The following is a 21,296-nucleotide window of genomic DNA, read 5'->3' on the forward strand; positions in this document are numbered from 1 at the left end:
TCTCATATGCGCTACGCCAACGTAAAACAGGGAGCCCAGACCAGTATTCACAAAGATCTGGTGGCGTACGTTGCGCCGACGTAGTGTAAATAGGCCGGTGTAAGCCCGCCTAATTCAAAATAGGCAGGTAGGGAGCATGCTCCATGTAAATTAGCCGTGACCCCATGTAAATGAATGGCCGTTCGTACGGCGCATGCGCGCGCATGCTCAGAATCACGTCGCAAATACTCCCTAAGAAACGTCGGCTCAATGCTTTCGACGTGAACGTAACCTACGCACAGCCCCATTCACGTACCACTTACGTAAACAACGTACAATTCGACGGCTGTTCCGACGTCCATACCTTAACATTGGCTGTGTCTCATATAGCAGGGATAACTTTACGCCGGACGTAAGCCTTACGTAAACGGCGTAGCGGGCGCAAGTACGTTCGTGAATCGGCGTATCTAGCTCATTTACATATTCTACACGTAAATCTACGGCCAGCTTAAATATGCACCCTACATACGACAGCATTCTAAGACTTACGTCGATCGGATGAAGCACGATTTCAAGCGTATCTAGTTCCCTGAATAGCGCGCATAGATACGACGGTGCATCTTTCAACTTACGCGGCGTATAAATAGATACGCCGATGTAAAGTCTTTGTGAATCTAGCCCAATAATTCTTATATTTAAGCCATTTCTACTTATGGAATATTTCTAATCAGATTAATACATATTACATACTAGATGATTTTTATGTCAGCAGACAATAATAATACGCAAGGTTATAGTCTTAGGCCTTGTACACACGGTCGTTCCAAACCGATGAGAATGGTCCGACGGACCGTTTTCATCGATTCATCGCTGAAGTGGCCTGATGGTCTGATGTGTGTACACACCATCGTTCCAAAAACCGATCGGGTCAGAACGCGGTTGTAATGATCCTGTCTTGATATAATTGTGATTAATTGGATCTCAGCTGCGGAGGTTTCTCAGGTATAAACCAACAGTCACTCTATTAACTGGTTAAAGAGTTAATGGTTTAAATCATCACAACCTCAGATAGAATCCCAAAGTAATCAAGAAGCTTATTGCGTCATAAGCATATGTTATGTACCAATCAGTAATAACTAAGGCATCTGACTGAGCAGGTAGCGTAAGTTTTTAGTAGAGTAAACTGAAATAAAGTCTCTGGTTCAGGACAGTGCTAATGATTCAAGTAACATTGCTTATTCCAGCCTTAGCGATGAATATTCAATCACAATGTCAGTAAGTCAGGTAGGGATATTTAAAAATATCCAGAGTTCCTTGTCAGGTTCAGCTCAATACACCCTGAGTGATATTAGCATGAAAGAAAAGGATACTTGCGGTACTGCTGTCATCAGATGAGGAGGTTGTAATGCGAGTGCTTTGCTGCAGGCTGCTCAGAATCCTTCCTGTAGTCAGTGGACATAGGCTGGTAAGGAATGGCTGTAGAGCTGCTGCCTGGAGGGGCTTGGACTGAAGCCTGGAGCGGTTGTGCTGGTCCCAATGGTGGATGGGGAGACTCTGGGTACTGGAGCAGGTTCTCTGGGGAGTCTTGAGTGGCTTCCAGGTGACGGCAGGGGTCCAACAAAATAGCGGAACACCCTGCCTTCATTACTGGTGATTTAAATAGCCGCCAGGGCGCGGGAAACAGCGCAGCACGCTGGGGCGCACTTCCACGTTCCAGCGTGGAACGCAAACAGTGGCGCGGCGGAAGTGACGCGGCCAGAGCTGAGAGAGGAGCGCAGCCGAGGGAAAGAGGTAAGGTTGCGCTCATCTTGTATAAAATAACACCAGTGGCGTTACAGCGGTGACGTCAAACACACGACGTGCTGAATAAAACGAAGTTCAATGCTTCCAAGCATGCGTCGACTTGATTCTGAGCATGTGCGTGTTTTGAACCGATGCTTTTGTGTACTAACCATCGGTTTGGACCGATCGGGCAGCGGTCCATCGGTTCGGTTTTGAAGCATGTTTTAAAATTTTGGACCGAAGGAAAACAGACCAATGGGCTATACAAACGGTCGGTTTGGACCGATGAAACTGAACCTCGATCCATTCTCATCGGTTTTGTCGATGTGTACGGGGCCTTATAATCATATTCTCTTGTGTGTGTATATATATATATATATATATATATATATATATATATATATATATATATATATATATATATATATATACCGAGATGCTGCGGTTGTTCAAATATTATAGTAAATACATAAACATAAATTCCATGGTTCCTTTTTAGCTTATTATGGACCATGGAGGTTGTACATCAATATTCATGTTAATAGTCATAGTGGGATTTATAGTGTCCACATATTTTAAATGACGTCTGAGAGGTATGAAATTGTTACAATAGAGGGAAAAAACAGTTCTTTCCATGAGACGGTTTTGTTCTGTGTTTATCTTTTTCAGAGCTGAGCCAATAGCTGGTCTTTGGATAACTAGCCTTGTTTATCCTTTCTCTCCATAAGCCTACCTGAATATACATAGGGCCCTGGAAAGTCAGTTGTTGTTTACTGTTTATAGAGTTCTTTCACCGATGCAAGGATCCTTCAATAAATTCTCATTAGCAACCATAAAGTATATTTATCCCTGGCTTTTATATTCCCAGTCCTGCAAACAGCCTGTTTACATACCTCCAACAGAGAGAGAAAAAAACAGGATATCTTTGGTTGAAGCTTAGGTGACATGTCCTGAATCTGACCTTTGCTCTGGGGCTTATTCAATCTTATTCCTCCATATAAAATTTCTGACAATATGTCTATTTATTCACAATAGTTCTGACACCTTGTGTCAAATTTCCCTCATTGTATGTTTCATAAATTATATTAACAAATAGGCTTCCTCTGAATGGCTGACGTGGATATTGTGATACAATTTTCTCAAGGTGAGTACTCAATCAGAGGAAGCATTGTATGCATTCATAAAAATACAAGGCTTTCTGTAAATGGCTGAGCAGCTCTCAGCCCGACTCAATTCTGTTTCAAAAAAGGGACAGGAAGTCTTGGTACCATTGCCAGAACACAGCGCTGTATACAGTATGTAGCTGATGCACAGCAGTCACATCTTGGTAACATAAATAGTTAATTTGGTCAATTTTGGCTCAAAAAAACTTTATTAAAGTAACACAAAATTTTAGAAGTGTTTCTTTTGTGTGTCCATCTTTAACCACTTCCATACTGGGCACTTACGCCCCTTCCTGCCCAAGCCAATTTTCAGCTTTCAGCACTGTCGCACTTTGAATGACAATTGCGCGGTCGTGCTACACTGTACCCAAACAATTTTTTTATCATTTTGTTCCCACAAATAGAGCTTTCTTTTGGTGGTATTTGATCACCTCTGCGGTTTTTATTTTTTGCGCTATAAACAAAAGAAGAGTGACAATTTTAAAAAAAAACACAATTTTTTACTTTTTTATTTAATAAATATCACAATTTTTTAAAAAAAAAACGTTTTTTTTCCTCAGTTTAGGCCGATATGTATTCTTCTACATATTTTTGGTAAAAAAAATCGCAATGATCATATATTGATTTGTTTGCGCAAAAGTTATAGCGTTTACAAAATAGCTGATAGATTTATGGCATTTTTATTTTATTTTTTTTACTAGTATTGGCGGCGATTTGCGATTTTTTTTACTGTCACCGTGACATTGCGGCGAACACATCGGACACTTTTGACACGTTTTTGGCGCCATTCACATTTATACAGCGATTAATGCGATAAATATGCACTAATTACTGTATAAATTTGACTGGCATTCAAGGGGTTAACACTAGGGGGTGAGGGAGGGGTTAATATGTATACCTAAATTGTGTTCTAACTGTGGGGGAAGGGGGGTGACTGGGGGAGGTGACCGATCTATGTCCCTATGTACAAGGGACACAGATCGGTCTCCTCTCTCCCCTGACAGGACGTGGAGCTCTGTGTTTACACACAGAGCTCCACGTCTTGTCCCTGTAGCCGCCGATTCCGAGTGCCTGGCGGACATCGCGACCGCCAGGCACGCGCATCGGCATCTCGGGGACGCGCCGAGCGCGCGCGCGCGGCCGCCGGCGCGCTCGCGCGCCCCCCAGTGGCCGTAAGAATACAGGACGTCATATGACGTCCTGTTGAATTTTCAGAGTAACCGTGGAGCCGTCATTTGACGATGGCCCGGTACTCTAGTGGTTAATGTAATGTAGTTTAAATCAAAAGTGATTCTATTTGAAGAACAGAAAATTGGAGCACAGGAATTCCAAAATGTAATAAGCATATGTGCACATGGAAACTTGCAAAATGAATGGCCCTTTCACATGAGAAAATGTTGCAGTTTGCCAAGACATTTATTGAAGGACATTCTGCATTGTTTTCTCTCTTATGTGTTTGCTAGCATATGATTGCTGACCTTGTTGTTTGTAAATAAAAAATGCAATTCGCTAATAAGATTAGTGTAGAAATCTATAGATTTCATTGGTTTGTTATACTATCAGATAGTAGATAATTGATGGTCTCTTTTGTCAGAAAAATTAGGTAAGATGATTATGAGTCTCCAAATACAGTACTAACAAAGTGCTGTATAACACATTTTAACCTTGGTTGTTCCCACCTAGATAGTGGGATAAAGTGTTAAAGGTACAATTTTGGTATATTTATTAACAATAGTGGGTACATGTGGGTAACTTGTATTTAATATTATAAAGAAATAAGGCATACATTTATACATATTTTCTTCCATGTTTTAGACTATTTTAAAATGTATTAATATACTATTAATGGAAGGATGGATGTCTTCCATCTTCACAGAGTAGATTGCAGGGTGTCTATTGGTGCATACTGCATTACAATGTGTCATTTAATTTAATGAGCAGCAGGTCATGTTTCCTAAAGTTGCAACAATGTGTGTAATTCTGTTCAATTCCCCTGGATGTTAAAACTCCATTTTGTTGGGCTGTCAGTCTTTTGTTTTCATAAATCCTTCAATAAAAGAGCTATTTTCAAACCACAATTTAAGTCTTTCCTCTTGACTGAACAACCAGAACCCATATACTTAAGAGATCCCGCAAATCTGTCATGAAAATACCATACACATTCTTTAGAGATACACAAAACAAGGGCAACAGAATATAAAAAAAGAAGGGGAATTAACCCTGCAAGCAAAAATCTGCAAAACAAAATGCACAAAAATAGGAAGAAACAATAAAAGAGTAAACTCTTAAATGACATGTACGGTACATTTACCGAATCAATTGAAAATCAACAAAGAAAAGCAAACTACACAATATTTTTTTTCACTTGGAGAGCCAACAGCCACATCATGCTTGGCATAACAATGTAAATACTGGATAGACCACAGTTAAACTTCATATTGGAGAGGAGGTTGGTGTGATGCCTGTTACAAAGGTATTCTTATCATAGAATGGTAGGGGATGATTTACTTAAGGCAAATAGTCTGTTTAATTTGTAAGGGAATATTTACTCTGTAAGGGAAATGTCTTTAACTTAGTGGATATGCTGAAAGTCCACCAAAAAATACCAATCACAAAAATACAATTTTTGCATGCATATGATTGGATGATGGTAGCCAGCAAAGCTTTGCCTCATTCACTATGCTAAGGGAAAATTCCTCTGCAGAGTGAAATTTCCTTTGCAAAGTGAACTGCTGATTTTCCTTAAAAAAATGTACAGGTCTGGTAAAAACTGTTTCCTATTCTCATTCTGAATTGCATATTATGTTCAATTTTGAACCACATTTCCTGTATTCGATGGCCAAATCCAAATCTACATTTCACTTTCTTTTGGTGGTTCAGATTTTCAAAATTCAGGATAGCAAGAGCTTCCTAAAGCATTCTGTGTGATGTTGCATAATTTTCTGCTCTCTAAAGTACACTTTTTTTGGAGCCTGATTTGGACTTCTATTGCCTTCAATCGGACTTCTGATTCAGAAATTCCAAAAATAAAATTTTGAATTATATTTCTTGTATTAGTAATTTTGCCTATATTGTTCTTTATCTTTAATAAAAAATACAGATTTCTGACAATATATTAAAGACACAATAATTGGTATAATAAAATGCAAATATTTTATAAAATTGTTTGTGTTTTTATACATGATTAAAATTAGTTAATATTGCTAGAGGCTGCATGATTATTCTGTTTCTGAAGGTGAATTTAGAAAGACACAGGATTATGTCTGTCAAGCTGACTTTGATTGTCACAAGCATTAAAACTGAAATCAGCTTGTAAGTGAAGTTGTCATGTACACAATAATTAGCTTTTACGGTTTTAGAGGTATAGGGAATGCATCTTCAAACATTTTGATCATATCATATCTTCACTTGACAACTTTCTACCTGTCTTTCTATCTATGACTAGATTCCCTGGTATATTCTTTGGTTTAAGGTACAAATACATAGCCTTACAGCCTGATATTTAATAAATGTAATTGATTGTGAAAACTGTCACATGTGTCCTAATCTGAAGAAAATCATGCCTACATGAGCAGGGGCGTAACTAGAAATCACAGGGCCCCATAGCAAAATGTTGTATTGGGACCCCCTGCAAACAGCCCCCATTAAAAATGAGCGGGGCTTAAATGTAATAGTGGGCGTGGCTTAAATGGCGTGGCTCAAAGGGGGTGTGGTTCGAGTCTGAGATAAATGAGGGATGGAGGAAGGAAGGAAGGAAACACCTGGTGTTAGCACTTCAATCATCACGGCACCATGGTTGTTACGGTGTCAGAATGATTACAGCGCATTATTTCTTATATTACATTGTAATATAAAATGAAATGGTTCAACTCACCATAATGCCGAATCAGTGAGACCCCCGGGTGTGTCATTTCGCCTGTCACCAGATGTCATCCGGTGTCCCCAGCAGAGTCCATCCTTATACTGTATCAGGCATTCCCAGCAGAATCCGTCCTTACATCAGGTGTCCCCTGTAGAGTCCCTCCTTACATCAGGCATTCTCAGTAGAGTCCCTCCTTACATCAGGCATTCGCAGTAGAGTCCCTTCTTACATCAGCTGTCCCCAGTTACCAGTGGCATCACTGGAATTGGTGTCACCTGGTGTGGAAAAACATGGCGTTACCCCCCTCTCCCCATAGTCCTCCCTCAGTACAAACCCTCCTCCATCAGTATAGACCCCCCTCCAATCATTAAAGACCCCCCCAGGATAAACCAGCCCCCTCCTCCATCAGTACAGCTCCATTTCTATTGCAGCCACTTTCTGTGCCACCGGGGCTCGCCTCTTGGTTCTTCCTTAGCTGGTCTTCTGTAAAATGGTGACGGAAACAGAAATTACCAGTGACGCGGACTTCTAGCGGCGACAAGGAAAAAAACTTGGCAAATATGCATTCCTCATCCTCCCTGGGCCCCACTCGGCTGCGGGCCCCATAGCGCCCATGTGGGTCTCTATGGATGTAGTTCCACCACTGTACATAAGGAGCAAACATTAGTGAAACTATCTTGAGAAGAGTGGGAACCACTCCGCTATCAGTTCAGTTACCACTGCACTACCAGTTCTGCTACCAGTTCAGGCCTGCCGCATTTCTTTTATGCTATTCCTATGTATGGTAGGGTCCTAAATACCAAAATATGTTCTATGCATTGACACAATATGTAGATTCTTAAAATGAGAATAGCTTGCAAGAGTGGCATATAATGTCATTTATTTGTGCAACAAATTCAGACCCTTTTCACTGTGTCATGATGTGTCATGATGACATATTATTTGGCATATGATAGGACTATTGCTATTGTCTACTCTACCATCTAGATGTTATGTTGCTGTGCTGAGCATCTGATTCTTAGCCCTTCCTGCCATTCATTCCTGAATTTAGAAGCTAGCCCCCTCTTCTTACCTCCTGTACATGAATATGTAGGGGCAGGGAAAAAATTGGAACCTCCTACACTACTAAGAAGTGTAAAAGCTTTTGATTGTAAAAATGGTCAATTATTCACACAGGACTGGAAGGTTTGAAAGATCTCTTTTTGGCATGTTCAGGCACATCCGGGTGTCTGCATTTATACCTGCTGCAGTACTCCCCCCTACTTCCTTTATGTTAAAGTCTCATTAAGAAAACGGGAAAACCTTACGGAACTTACAGAATAAGTAAAGTGTTTTGTAGTGAATTTCCCAAAAATTGTCTCATGTTTTATAATTCCCTTCACATTTGACTGCAGACCTTGATTCATGTATAACATTGTAAATATTGTAACTACACTTCTCTGCATAGCTAAAGGTAAATAAGCAGCCATTTTTTTCAAAACTATGCTATCAATAAAATATTACACAGTGCAAAACTAAATGAACTGACCAAACTATGTGTATATTTCTTGTTGTGGATGCAGCATGATATGTCCATTTGATTTTCCATTATGCATATATTTTAACTGAAATGTAAATTGCACATTTTATGATCAATTTGCCAAAGCACTCAAATGATTTTTAAGCATTAGATTACAAACATGTGGCTTTAACTGTCAATTTATGGATTTCAATACACATCTTCTTTTCAGTAAATCAAAATAATTTTTGTACTTTGCTTATTGTTGAAAGAGATATATAATGGAGGCATTAATGTTATTTTACCTGGTAAATCCATATTTTCAATCAGCTTATTTTAATTGCTTCTCAGGGTACATTAGGGTTTTGAGAGTATCCAAATTGCCTGTATTGTGTTCATTTCATCATATTTCGGCACAAACAGTATTAACCAACTGATTTCTTTTTCTAGCATGTGCAAACCATAAGTGCCTTTGATAAAGATCCTGTAATCGACCACCAGTTCTATTATATAATACCTCCTGAAGAAATCAGCGATGCAAATTTTACTCTCATGGATAACACAGGTAATGACTGCCATCTACTCAATTATGTGTGCCTATTTCCATATGAATGTATTGCAATACAGTATACTGGGGGAAATATGCAAAACTGCAGAGAAACCTGGAACAAAACGGGAGAAACCAGTCAGCTTTTATCATTCAAGATACACCAGTTTATACCTCTTAGAATTTTCAGACAATTAAATCCAGTTGCATAGCAGAATATGAATGATTTATTTTAATGTTAAGGCTTACTGACATACTTCAATGAAGTGTGATATGTTTGGCAGCAAAAGGGTCGCTGGTTCAAATCCCAACCATAACACGATCTGCCTGGAGTTTGCATGTTCTCCCTGTGCCTGTGTGGGTTTCCTCCGGATATTCTGGTTTCCTCCAACACTCCAAAGACATGCTGGTAGGTTAATTGGATCCTTTCTAAAATTTTCCCAAGTATATGCATGTATGAATGTGATTTAGGGACCTTAGATTGTAAGCTCCATGAGGGGAAGCACTGATGTGAATGTAAAATGTCTATGTAAAGCTCTGCGTGAATTGACAGTGATATACAAGTATCTGAAATAATTATACCTATCAAGATGCCTAATAATATATTCATAAGTGATTGCTTAAGAGGTAATCTGTTTTACTGTGTATGTGACTCTCAGTGTCATTACTTCAGCATCTCAAATATTCTTTCACCTTTACAATGTATTTTTTATCTGTACATATGCAATCTGTTCCTTTAGTTTGAAAAAATTAATGCTGCAGAAGTCTAAAAAAACTGTGTTGTTTGGGGAAATGACAGGAAACATGTTTATTAATGACATTAATTTTCCAGTGGGTTTCCCAATGCTCACATTTATATCTCAGATTAATATTTTTTTTCTAAAACCAGGAAATCTTTTTACCCTAATGCATTACATGCATTAAGGTAAACAATGTCCCAATGTTTGTATCCCCCTCATCTATAGTTTTTTGATCCAGTGCTGTGCCAGTCTGCAGCAGCTCTCTCCTCTCTATCTCCTCTCTATGTGCTCACAGAGGCATCAGCCATTGGCTAATGCTGCTGTCAATCAAATCCGGAGCCGGGGTGGAGCTGAGCCATGCTGCATGCATTAATAGACACACATAACCTGACTTACAATCTAGCCCACAGGTGTGAACCCATAGCAAGTGGCTTGCTTTGGGGGCACATATAGAAGAGGAGGAGCCAAGAGTGTCAGCGGAGGACCCAAGAAGAGGAGGCTCAGAGCCGCTCTGTGAAAAACCATTACACAGAGCAGGCAAGTATAACATGTTTGTTATTTTAGTTTAAAAAAATACCTTTACAAATGCATGAAGTAACTAAAATATATGTCTGCTACCTTTATATTTGTTTTTTTATTTGTTTTTCCACTTGTTTCATTGTGAATGGTTACATTTAGGGAGAACAAATTCTGCCCTCAAATGCACCTCTACAGCAGCACATAGCTTATAAGGTGGTCTATTGCTTGTGGTTAGTAATAGGCAGTAGGTCAGCATTTCAGTGATCTAATACTTCATAGGAAGTCAGGACAAAGCTGGATCAGCTCTGCCCACTCCAAGATGGCTCCAGGATGGCTACTTAGCATGAACTGGAAAATGCAGAGATGTTTAAAATACTTTCTGGCCTTTCAGGCCATTTCTTAAAGCACACATGAACACACAGTATAGAATGCACTTATGAAGTAATACGAACACCAATTGGAAACCATGCAATTTCTTTCATCAGGAACCATTTAAGACAGTTCTGGGAGAATAAAATTGCTAATGCATCTTCATTGCAATACAAACACCAAGTTGAAACCACACAATTGCTTACATTAGGAACTATTTACGACAGTTCAGGGAGAACATAAATGTTAATGCATCTTCATTTTAAAATAGCACATTGAATAAAAGTGGGTAGGTTTGAGATTTAGACTTAAGAGTAAAGCCGCGTACACACGATCGGTTAAACTGATGAGAATGTCTGATGGACCGTTTCGGTCCAAACTGATCATGTGTGGGCGCCATTGGTTATTTAACCATTGGTTAAAAAAAAGCCAACTTGTTTTAAATGTAACCGATGGATTCCTAACCAATGGGAAAAAAATGATCGTTAGTAGGCACAACCATCTGTTAAAAATCCACACATGCTCAGACTAAATTAGGGGATGGGAGCGCTCCTTCTGGTAAAACTAGCGTTCATTATGGAGATAGCACATTCATCACGCTGTAACAGACAGAAAAGCGCAAAGCGTCTTTTAATAACACAAAATCAGCTAAAGCAGCCCCAAGGGTGGCACCATTGGATTTGACCTTCCCCTTTTAGTGCCGTCATACGTGGTTTACGTGTCCGCGTTCTGACACAATCGTTTTTTTAACCGATGGTGTGTAGGCGTGACAGACCATCAGTCAGCTTCATCGGTTAACCTGTCTGTTCTCATCGGATGGACCGATCGTGTGTACAGGGCATAAGTTTTGATATTTTTGGTGGGTTGGCCAGTTTTCAAATGTAAATTTCCAGTATTACAGCAATCTGGCATAAACCGACTAATACAATCTTAGGCAAATAATTTGATATATTTTTTTTTCAGACACAACAGGAAGCCTCCATCATATGTTGCCTAATTTACCAGGATAACTACCTCACTAACATTGGTGGATGTCTATAGGTATTTCCACTCAAAACACCAAAGTTTATTTTTTACAACCAATTCATTGCGACCTCACATAGACTTGGTATAGAGCCATTCCAAGCACCAGGTGCCGTTGCTCAAAAATTCCACTGTAAGCAGGGATGGACTGGCCATTGGGACTACAGGGAGTTTCCCGGTGGGCCGATGGCTCAGTGGGCCGGCTTCAGTGACAGCGGACCGCCGCCCCCCCTCCGCTCCTCTGTCTCTCCCTCCCTGCAGCGCTCACCTGGGGGGAACAAAGAAGCAGAGGGAGGACCAGAGGAGCAGGGGGGACAACAAAAGAGCATGGGGGAGGGGACAGACAGCTGACTCAACAGCTATGGCCTGGGAGTTTCTCACTTCTGCCTAATCCTTCCCATAAGGGGGGGGCACCAAACTGATTATTTGCCCGGGTGAAATAATGTCTAGCTTCCCCAGTGGTACGGCCTATAAGAGTACCAGTACCAGCCGTTCTACTCTAATAAAGGAGAACAGCTAGTGGCGCTAGTGAAGGGGGAGAGGGGGCTTGGGTGGCCGGGGGGGGGGGGTGCGGGAGTTATCCGGCCGCCATGGGAGAGACCTGCCAAAGTGGGCCAGTCTGGATGAAGTCCAGGGCCAAATTCTTGTCCCAGTCCAGGCCTGGACAGTGTTCAGTTTTTTTGAGAAAGCTAACTGATTTTTGAATCAAAGAAGGCATTTATACCTCGTAACTATCCCATGTTCAGTATAAAGTATCCATGAAAGAGAGACAGTCCAAAAGTGACATATACTGCTGGACTGTCTTATTGGAAATCCTAGTAAGCATCAAAAACACAGGGTAATTGAGGAACCCTGTAATAATGCTCATTTTTAAACATCAATTAATGAAAAAAGTGACATCATGGTTAAATTTTTTTACTTTATTTTTTTTACAATCCAAAAAATTCAATTATTCCACTTGAAGTCGGCACAAAGATCAAAACAAAAATATCATGTGCATCTTACATCTGTCTATATGTCTGTCCTTCTTATATTTAGTCGGCTATGTACCAAATTTGATTATGTTCTTTGAAGGCTTATGAAAATATATTCTAAGCACTATTAATTTTATTAAATATATAAAGCATTGAATATGGTTCCACTCTTTCTAGTTTTCCTGTCAGTAGCAATCAAAGCTAAAAGTCTTGCATGTTAACATGGATGCAATCATACATCTAAGTTCTGCTAATTCCGTTTGATCTGTCCCCCGTGAACCCATTGACATATCCACTTTTAATTTAAGGAGACAATTATAGCTTCCTGGGAAAATAAATATGTTCACAATGTATGATGGACGGCATTTCGGGGGAAGTAGAATCATTTAGATTAAAATAACAATGAGATCAAATAAAATCCTCCAGAAAAGAGTTTCATTCTACAGTTCTGACCTGATTATTTTCTGTTACAATGATATCCAGTTCTTGCTAATTTCTTAACATAACTTAAGATTTTTTTTAAAATGTTTTAGGAAAATGTGCTTTCATGGAAAATAAATTTTTTTGGGGGGTTTTTGCTTTGTACAGTATGTGCTTATTTTTTAATAGAATGTGGCTGTCGCTACCTGTGTGATACAGTATGCAACTATGGGGAAAAAACTTAAAATAATTTGATTATTCAAAGAAAATTGAAATGCTTTGATATGTAACAATATTGCTCAGCAATATCAGACTACTGTTTAGGCAGTGGGAAAATGTACCTTTAAAGGACTGCATGTGTAGAAAGCTCAACTTACAAGAATATCCACCTCACTCTAAACCAGCAGAGCTGTATTTTGGCATTATGTTAAGCATGTCCAAATGATGATTCTCTTTTGTGAAAGCGCTGTCCCTATAATTACATGTGTTATGTAATTATATTAAAGTGGAGTTCCACCCATACTAAACTTGCGGCGGCGTAGCTTAGCGTGTTTAGGCTACACCGCCGTAAGTTAGCTAGGTAAGTACTTGATTCTCAAAGTACTTGCCTGCTAAGTTACGGCGGCGTAGCCTAAAGCGGGCGGGCGTAAGGGCGCCTAATTCAAATGTGTCTAAGGGGGCGTGTTTTATGTGAATGTGGCTTGACCTTACGTCTTTCACGTTTTTTCTAAACTGCGCATGCGCCGGGCGCCTACATTTCCTAGTGTGCATTGCGGCTAAGTACGCCGCACGGGCCTATTGATTTCGACGTGGACGTAAAAATTTTGAATTTCGAAGCGGGAACGGCGGCCATACTTTCACATTACTATTCCATCTATTAGATGGAATAACTTTAGGCCTGATAATGCCTTACGGAAACGGCATAAATGTACTGCAGTGGCCGGGCGTACATTCGTGAATCAGCGTATATACTAATTTACATATTCTACGCCAACCGCAATGGAAGCACCACCTAGCGGCCAGCCTCAATATTGCAACCTAAGATAGGATGATACTGATAAGCCGGCCTAACTCTTTGTGAATCTACCTAATAGTTTAATGTTTTTTTTTTTTTTTTTTTTAATAATACAGTCTTCTGACTTCTTTAACATCCTGCACACCTATCCCCTTAAAATTGTCTTGCTATATTAAACCACAAATGTCCAGGGGTTGACAAAAATGATTAAAAACAAAACAAAAACACATTTCCAGTTTCTACATTTTTTAAACTTGTCAATGTTGCTACCCTATCATTAGTATACCAAAGTGCAAATTAACCCAGTCACAAAAATCTTGTATAAGCTTTAACATATTAATGTCATTTTGAATGTAATTTTTAATATTTTTAAACCTTCAGACTTTATTAAAATCATACCTTGTACTTCAGCACTTAAGATTCTTGTTCAGGCACTTCCTGTTTTGGCTAACAGAACTCTGACCCTGCCTCCCAGTTGTGCTCCATATGGCCATTTCAACATACATTATTCAGGTTTGGTCCACTGCTGTAAACATCAGGCATCCCTTGTGAGAAGTGTTATACAGCCATTGCAGCGTACAGGTAGATATGACGTTCACCCAGAGAAGCTGCAGGAAATAAGCAGCACTGAAATGGCATGTAGGATATTAACAGTGAAAATTTGTATTTTTTTAAAGTGAAAATTTTAAAAAATTACTGCGCTACTAAATAGAATAAACAAATCAGCCAACACTATAATTAGGCAAATTGTAATAAAGGAAAATAAAGTGCAACGCTAATATTGTATGTGAAAACAAGCAAAAAATGTGCAAATATGCAAGCAACAAAGTTTACGATGCTCAGTTATGAATGGACATCATCATTAATCACTGACTCAGTGCATTCGGAAAAGGAAGGAGCCGGTAAATGAAGGGGGACCAGAGGAGTGCATGGAGGGTGAGCAGAGGAGGGGGAACGGGAGGAGCACACAGAACAGGACTGGAGGAGGACAGGGGGGAATGGAGGAGCACACAGAGGGGGACTAGATGAGGATAGGGAGGACCAGAGGAACCCATGGTATAGCACATTGGAGGACACAGGGTGGGGCCAGAGGAGGATACAGGGGACACTCAGGAACAATCGGTGCAGCAGTGGGAAAGTTATAATCACCAATCTCACTGCGTGGCTTTCAATAAAGGAAATAAAAGCTGTGGAGGGGAGAGGAGGAGAAGCGACTGTCAGCTGCTTTATTGAAATCGGTAAAAATAACTTCCACATTTTGCCGCACCGATTGTTTGAGTGTCCAGTTATCAGACTAGGCATCGGGAGCATTTGTACGCGTACCCATACTCCTGCAAATACTCAGTATCGGCACCAATACCGATACTAGCATCAGTATCGGGAAAACCCTACAATAAACTTATGACTGTGCAAATACAAACTTGGTTGTGCATATAAATGGCATACATGCATAACCAATAAATAAAGTGCACAGTACAACAAATTGATTAATAATTCCACATGTGAAACTCCAAATTGTAGGTGAGAAAAGTTCACTTTTAACCCTTGCGGGCAAAAAAATAGAAAAATCAGTCCATATGAATGAATAAAAATGAATTGATGAAAGCTGAAAATAGTTCATGGTGAGATTGGACATATGCTCGACATCTATAGAGGTAGACCACCATCCAATAGAAAATCACTGTATAATCTGCATTTACCACCAACCAAGGAGAATGAATACACTTACTGGACTGAGTGGACCCTATGCCCACGGCAAAGAGTCAAACAAGCATGACCCAGATGATGACCTAATGGACAATACGTATTGAGTCGTACTGAGTGGCTGAATTCAAAGTCCTATCAGCTGACGAGATGGTGTGGAAGCTGACCCTCCATGGTGTCCCCTGCTGGTTTTCTTCCCAGTTCTCATGCTTGTTTGACTCTTTGTCGTGGGCATAGGGTCCACTCAGTCCAGTAAAGCCCCATACACACTATCAGTTTTCCTGCAGGTTTTTCTCTTCAGGTTTACCAAAACCATGTAGTGCAAGGGCCTGTCTGATTGCATACAAATTGAAACTCTGAGGCCGCGTACACACGGTCGGACAAAACCGATGAGAATGGACCGAGGTTTCATCAGTCCAAACCGACTATCGGTCTGTTGTCCTTCGGTCCAAAATTTTAAAACATGCTTCAAAATCGAACCGATGGCCCGCTGCCCGATCGGTCCAAAGCGATGGTTAGTACAGAAAGCATCGGTTCAAAAACCGCGCATGCTCAGAATCAAGTCGACGCATGCTTGGAAGCATTGAACTTTGTTTTATTCAGCACGTCGTGTGTTTGACGTCACCACATTCTGACCCGATCGGTTTTTGGAACGATGGTGTGTACGCACATCAGGCCACTTCAGCGGACCCATACTCCTGCAAATACTCAGTATCGGCACCAATACCGATACTAGCATCAGTATCGGGAAAACCCTACAATAAACTTATGACTGTGCAAATACAAACTTGGTTGTGCATATAAATGGCATAAATGCATAACCAATAAATAAAGTGCACAGTACAACAAATTGATTAATAATTCCACATGTGAAACTCCAAATTGTAGGTGAGAAAAGTTCACTTTTAACCCTTGCGGGCAAAAAAATAGAAAAATCAGTCCATATGAATGAATAAAAATGAATTGATGAAAGCTGAAAATAGTTCATGGTGAGATTGGACATATGCTCGACATCTATAGAGGTAGACCACCATCCAATAGGAAATCACTGTATAATCTGCATTCACCACCAACCAAGGAGAATGAATACACTTACTGGACTGAGTGGACCCTATGCCCACGGCAAAGAGTCAAACAAGCATGACCCAGATGATGTCCTAGTGGACAATACGTATCGAGTCGTACTGAGTGGCTGAATTCAAAGTCCTATCAGCTGACGAGATGGTGTGGAAGCTGACCCTCCATGGTGTCCCCTGCTGGTTTTCTTCCCAGTTCTCATGCTTGTTTGACTCTTTGTCGTGGGCATAGGGTCCACTCAGTCCAGTAAAGCCCCATACACACTATCAGTTTTCCTGCAGGTTTTTCTCTTCAGGTTTACCAAAACCATGTAGTGCAAGGGCCTGTCTGATTGCATACAAATTGAAACTCTGAGGCCGCGTACACACGGTCGGACAAAACCGATGAGAATGGACCGAGGTTTCATCAGTCCAAACCGACCATCGGTCTGTTGTCCTTCGGTCCAAAATTTTAAAACATGCTTCAAAATCGAACCGATGGCCCACTGCCCGATTGGTCCAAAGCGATGGTTAGTACAGAAAGCATCGGTTCAAAAACCGCGCATGCTCAGAATCAAGTCGACGCATGCTTGGAAGCATTGAACTTTGTTTTATTCAGCATGTCGTGTGTTTGACGTCACCACATTCTGACCCGATCGGTTTTTGGAACGATGGTGTGTACGCACATCAGGCCACTTCAGCGGTGAACCAATGGAAATGGCCCATCGGACCATTCTCATCGGTTTGGAACGACCGTGTGTACGCAGCCTCGAGGTTTGACCTCATATTAGATGGTTTTGTAAACCTGAAGAGAAAAACCTGCAGGAAAACTGATAGTGTGTATGGGGCTTGAGAGTATTCATTCTCCTTGGTTGGTGGTGGATGCATATTATACAGTGATGTTCTATTGGATGGTGGTCTGCCTCTATAGATGTTGAGCATATTTTCAATTTCACCTTGAATTATTTTCAGCTTTCAGCGATTCATGTTTATTCATTCCTATGGACTGATTTTTCCTCTTTTTTTTTTTTACCCGCAAGGGTTAAAAGCAAATTTTTCTCACCTACAATTTGGAGTTTCACTTGTGGACATATTAAATAATGTGTTGCACTTTATTGGTTATTCATTTATGCCATTTATATGAACAAACAAGTTTGTATGTTAATTGCTTGCATATTTGCTATTTTTTTTCTAGTTTACACATGCAATATTAGCACTGCACTTTATTTTGATTTATTTAAAAAAAATGATTCACGGGGCTTTGGCAAACTAAATGTATTTCATTTTACATGCACGTTAGGATACTTACAGCCCTGTATATCAGAAATTTAAAAAGAGCAGCATACATCTGAACATGAAAATAGGAAATGAAAACAGCATACTGGAACTAGTGAACAGATAGGTAAAGTAATAAGTCCTTGTCTGCATAGTCATTCTAGTGTCACTAAGTCGAACCCCTTAAGTTAGAGGCTCACAATGACATTAGTCAACTAGTATTTTCTGTAAAAACTGTGAGCAGTTACAGCACCAATATTTCTCTAATGACAGGTTTACTTTAGCTGTTTTACCTTTTGATTTAACAATATTTTCCACTATTGCACTGATGTCATTTATGTTTTAAAAAAAAGTTATGCTTGTATACGTTGTAAATAGTAGTAATAACTTTTCAAGGACATGTGTAGAGTGATTAAAGTAAGGACCACACTTACAGATGCACCTTGAAAATCATATGGATTCTACAGACATTTTTCTATGTGTGCAACTAAGACTCTAACTTAAATTAATTTTTCAGATGTCAGTTTTAGATACGGTTTCTATTATTAACATGCAGGGCAGAGTGTTGTGTGTTTTTGCATTCATAGTGAATTTTCCACCTGTGCATTGTGTTCTATTTTTTTTTTAATTGTCTCTTTATTAGGGTTGAGCGAACCCGAACTGTAAAGTTCGGGTTCGGTACGGACTTTGGGTTTTTCCCGAACCCGGACCCGAACCCGAATAATTGGAAAAAGTTTGGGTCCGGGATCGGAGTTCGGGGAAAAAAAATGCACGGAGGTCCCCGCAAATTCAATAACCAGACCCTTTAGGTCTGGTATGGATATTAAGGGGAACCCCGCTGTCAATTAAAAAAAAATGACGTGCGGTTCCCCCTAAATATCTATAACCAGACCCTTCAGGTCTGGTATGGATATTAAGGGGAACCCCGCCGTCAATTTAAGGTTCCCCCTAAATATCCATAACCAAACCTGTTATCCGAGCACGTTGACCTGGCCGGCCGCAGAAAAGAGGGGGGGACAGAGTGCGGCCCCCCCTCTCCTGAACCGCACCAGGCCACATGCCCTCAACATGGGGAGGATGTCCCCATGTTGATGGGGACAAGGGTCTCATCCCCACAACCCTTGCCCGGTGGTTGTGGGGGTATGCGGGAGGCTAATCAGAATCTGGAAGACCCCTTTAACAAAGGGGACCCCCAGATCCTGACCCCCCCCCCTGTGTGAAATGGTAATAGGGTACACTGTACCCCTACCATTTCACGAAGGAAGTGTAAAGTCTTGTAAAAACACACACACACACACACCGTACAATAAAGTCCTTTATTAATAAAAAAAAAAAAAAAAAAAAAAGCTCCAGCGGTGATAATCCACTCGTTCCCGGCTGCTACGTCACTGGGGAAGCCCAGGAAGAGGGAAGCCGGGGCTTACCCAGTGACGTAGCAGAGGGTACGTCAGAGGGTGTGGGGTCACGTGACGGGTGGCCCTGCCTCCTCTATATAAGTAATGTCACAGCTTCAGCGCGTCATTCGCTGGGCTGTGTCCAGCGGTGAGAGGAGGTCGGGGATGCTGCGCTCCGGATGAATGGATCTTCTCATTGCTGGAGCGGAGATCACCCGTCGCAGGATATTCTCATTGCTGGAGATCACCCGCAGCCGTCGCAGGATCAGGACAACGTTGAAGCAGGAAGCCGGGAACGAGTGGATTATCACCGCTGGAGCTTTTTTTTTTTTTTTTTATTAATAAAGGACTTTATTGTACGGTATGTGTGTGTGTGTGTTTTGTTTTTTTGAAGTATTGAGGTGGTTAAGAGAGCCTACTATGCCCTTACTTTACCCCTAGCTGCTCCATTCATAGAAGCCTTACTACAGCTTCTATGAATGAAACATGATCTATGGATGGAAGGGGCAGACCTCTCATACATCCATCCTACATTTATAGATCATGTTTCTCTCACAGAAGCTGTAGTAACAGCTTTTATGAATTGAATAATTTGGTGGATGGGCATAGTTGGGCACGTTTGATGTAAGCCTGTAACAGCCCCTTAACTTTAATAACCCCCTCCACACCAAAAGATTACGGTAGTGGGGGGATGGATGGAGGAGGATTTCAACAGAGACATCAACACAAAGGACACATCTTGTTGACTGTAAGTTATCTCTCTTGTCTTGATTTTTGTGTTTTTTTTTGGCTGTACTTAGAATTATAGGGCATATATAAAAATATGAGCATATATAATTTTTTCCTAAAAGGTGAATTTAGACTTTAACCACTTGCCGCCCGCCAAAGACATATTGACGTCGGCAAAGTGGTTGTAGAATCCTGAGTGGACGTCATATGACGTCCTCAGGATTTTGAGCTGCTGCTCAGGAGTGGTTTGTGCTGATCGATTATCAGCACAGCCCCCCCGAGGATGCCCACTGGACCACCAGGGATGCCCACTGGACCACCAGAGATGCCCACTAGACCACCAGGGATGCAAAAAAAAAAAGTATGCCACCCTAGACCACCAGGGATGAGAAGGACACAAAAAATGGATGCCAATCAGTGCCGCAATGGATGCCAATCAGTGCCCACAATGGGCATCACTGATTGGCAGGCATTGTTTGGCACTGATTGGCATCCATTAGTACAACACATACGATAGTGCCCATCTATGCCCATCCGTGCCACCTATCAGTGCCCATCCATGCCACCTATCAGTGCCCATCCATGCCGCCTTAACAGTGCCCATCCATGCCGCCTATCAGTGCCCATCCCTGCCGCCTATCCGTGCCCATCCGTGTCGCCTATCCGTGCCCATCCATGCCGCCTATCTGTGCTTATCTGTGCCACCTATCTGTGCCCATCCATGCCGCCTATCCAAGCCCATCCATGCCGCCTATCCGTTCCGCCTATCAGTGCCCATCCGTGCCGCCCATCAGTGCCGCATATTAGTGCCCATCAATGCCACCACATCAGTGCCACCTCATCGGTGCCCATCAGTGCTGCCTTATCAGTGCCCGTCAGTGCAGTACCATCAGTGCCCATCAGTGAAGGAGAAAACGTACTTATTTACAATGTTTTATAACAGAAACAAAAAAAAAAAACGTTTTTTTTTTCCAACATTTTCAGTGATTTTTTTATTTATTTTTTGCAGAAAATAAATATCCCAGAGGTGATCAAATACCACCAAAAGAAAGCTCTATTTGTGGGTACAAAATGATAAAAATGTAGTTTGGGTACAATGTAGCATGACCGACAGTGCTGAATGCTGAAAATTGGTCTGGGCGGGAAGGTGTATAAGTGCCCTGTATGGAAGTGGTTAAATAATGATTGTCTTCATTTATATTCAGATTTTCTTTCATGTTTCAGGGTGTGAGTAAAAATTAGACATGT

The 21,296-nt window shown here is 40.9% G+C and overlaps 1 protein-coding gene across 1 annotated transcript in view; it reads left to right on the plus strand.

Annotated features, from left to right (window-relative positions):
• The window catches only part of LOC120940834 (cadherin-19-like), a 151,569-nt gene that overhangs the window by 122,847 nt on the left and 7,426 nt on the right, over positions 1-21,296 (plus strand). The window contains exon 10 of the mRNA XM_040353908.1: positions 8,735-8,849. Coding sequence (XP_040209842.1) covers positions 8,735-8,849 — 115 coding nt within the window. The remainder of the gene's footprint in view (positions 1-8,734; positions 8,850-21,296) is intronic.

The sequence above is a fragment of the Rana temporaria genome, chromosome 5, assembly GCF_905171775.1.
Source record: "Rana temporaria chromosome 5, aRanTem1.1, whole genome shotgun sequence".
NCBI classification, from domain to species: Eukaryota; Metazoa; Chordata; class Amphibia; order Anura; family Ranidae; genus Rana; species Rana temporaria.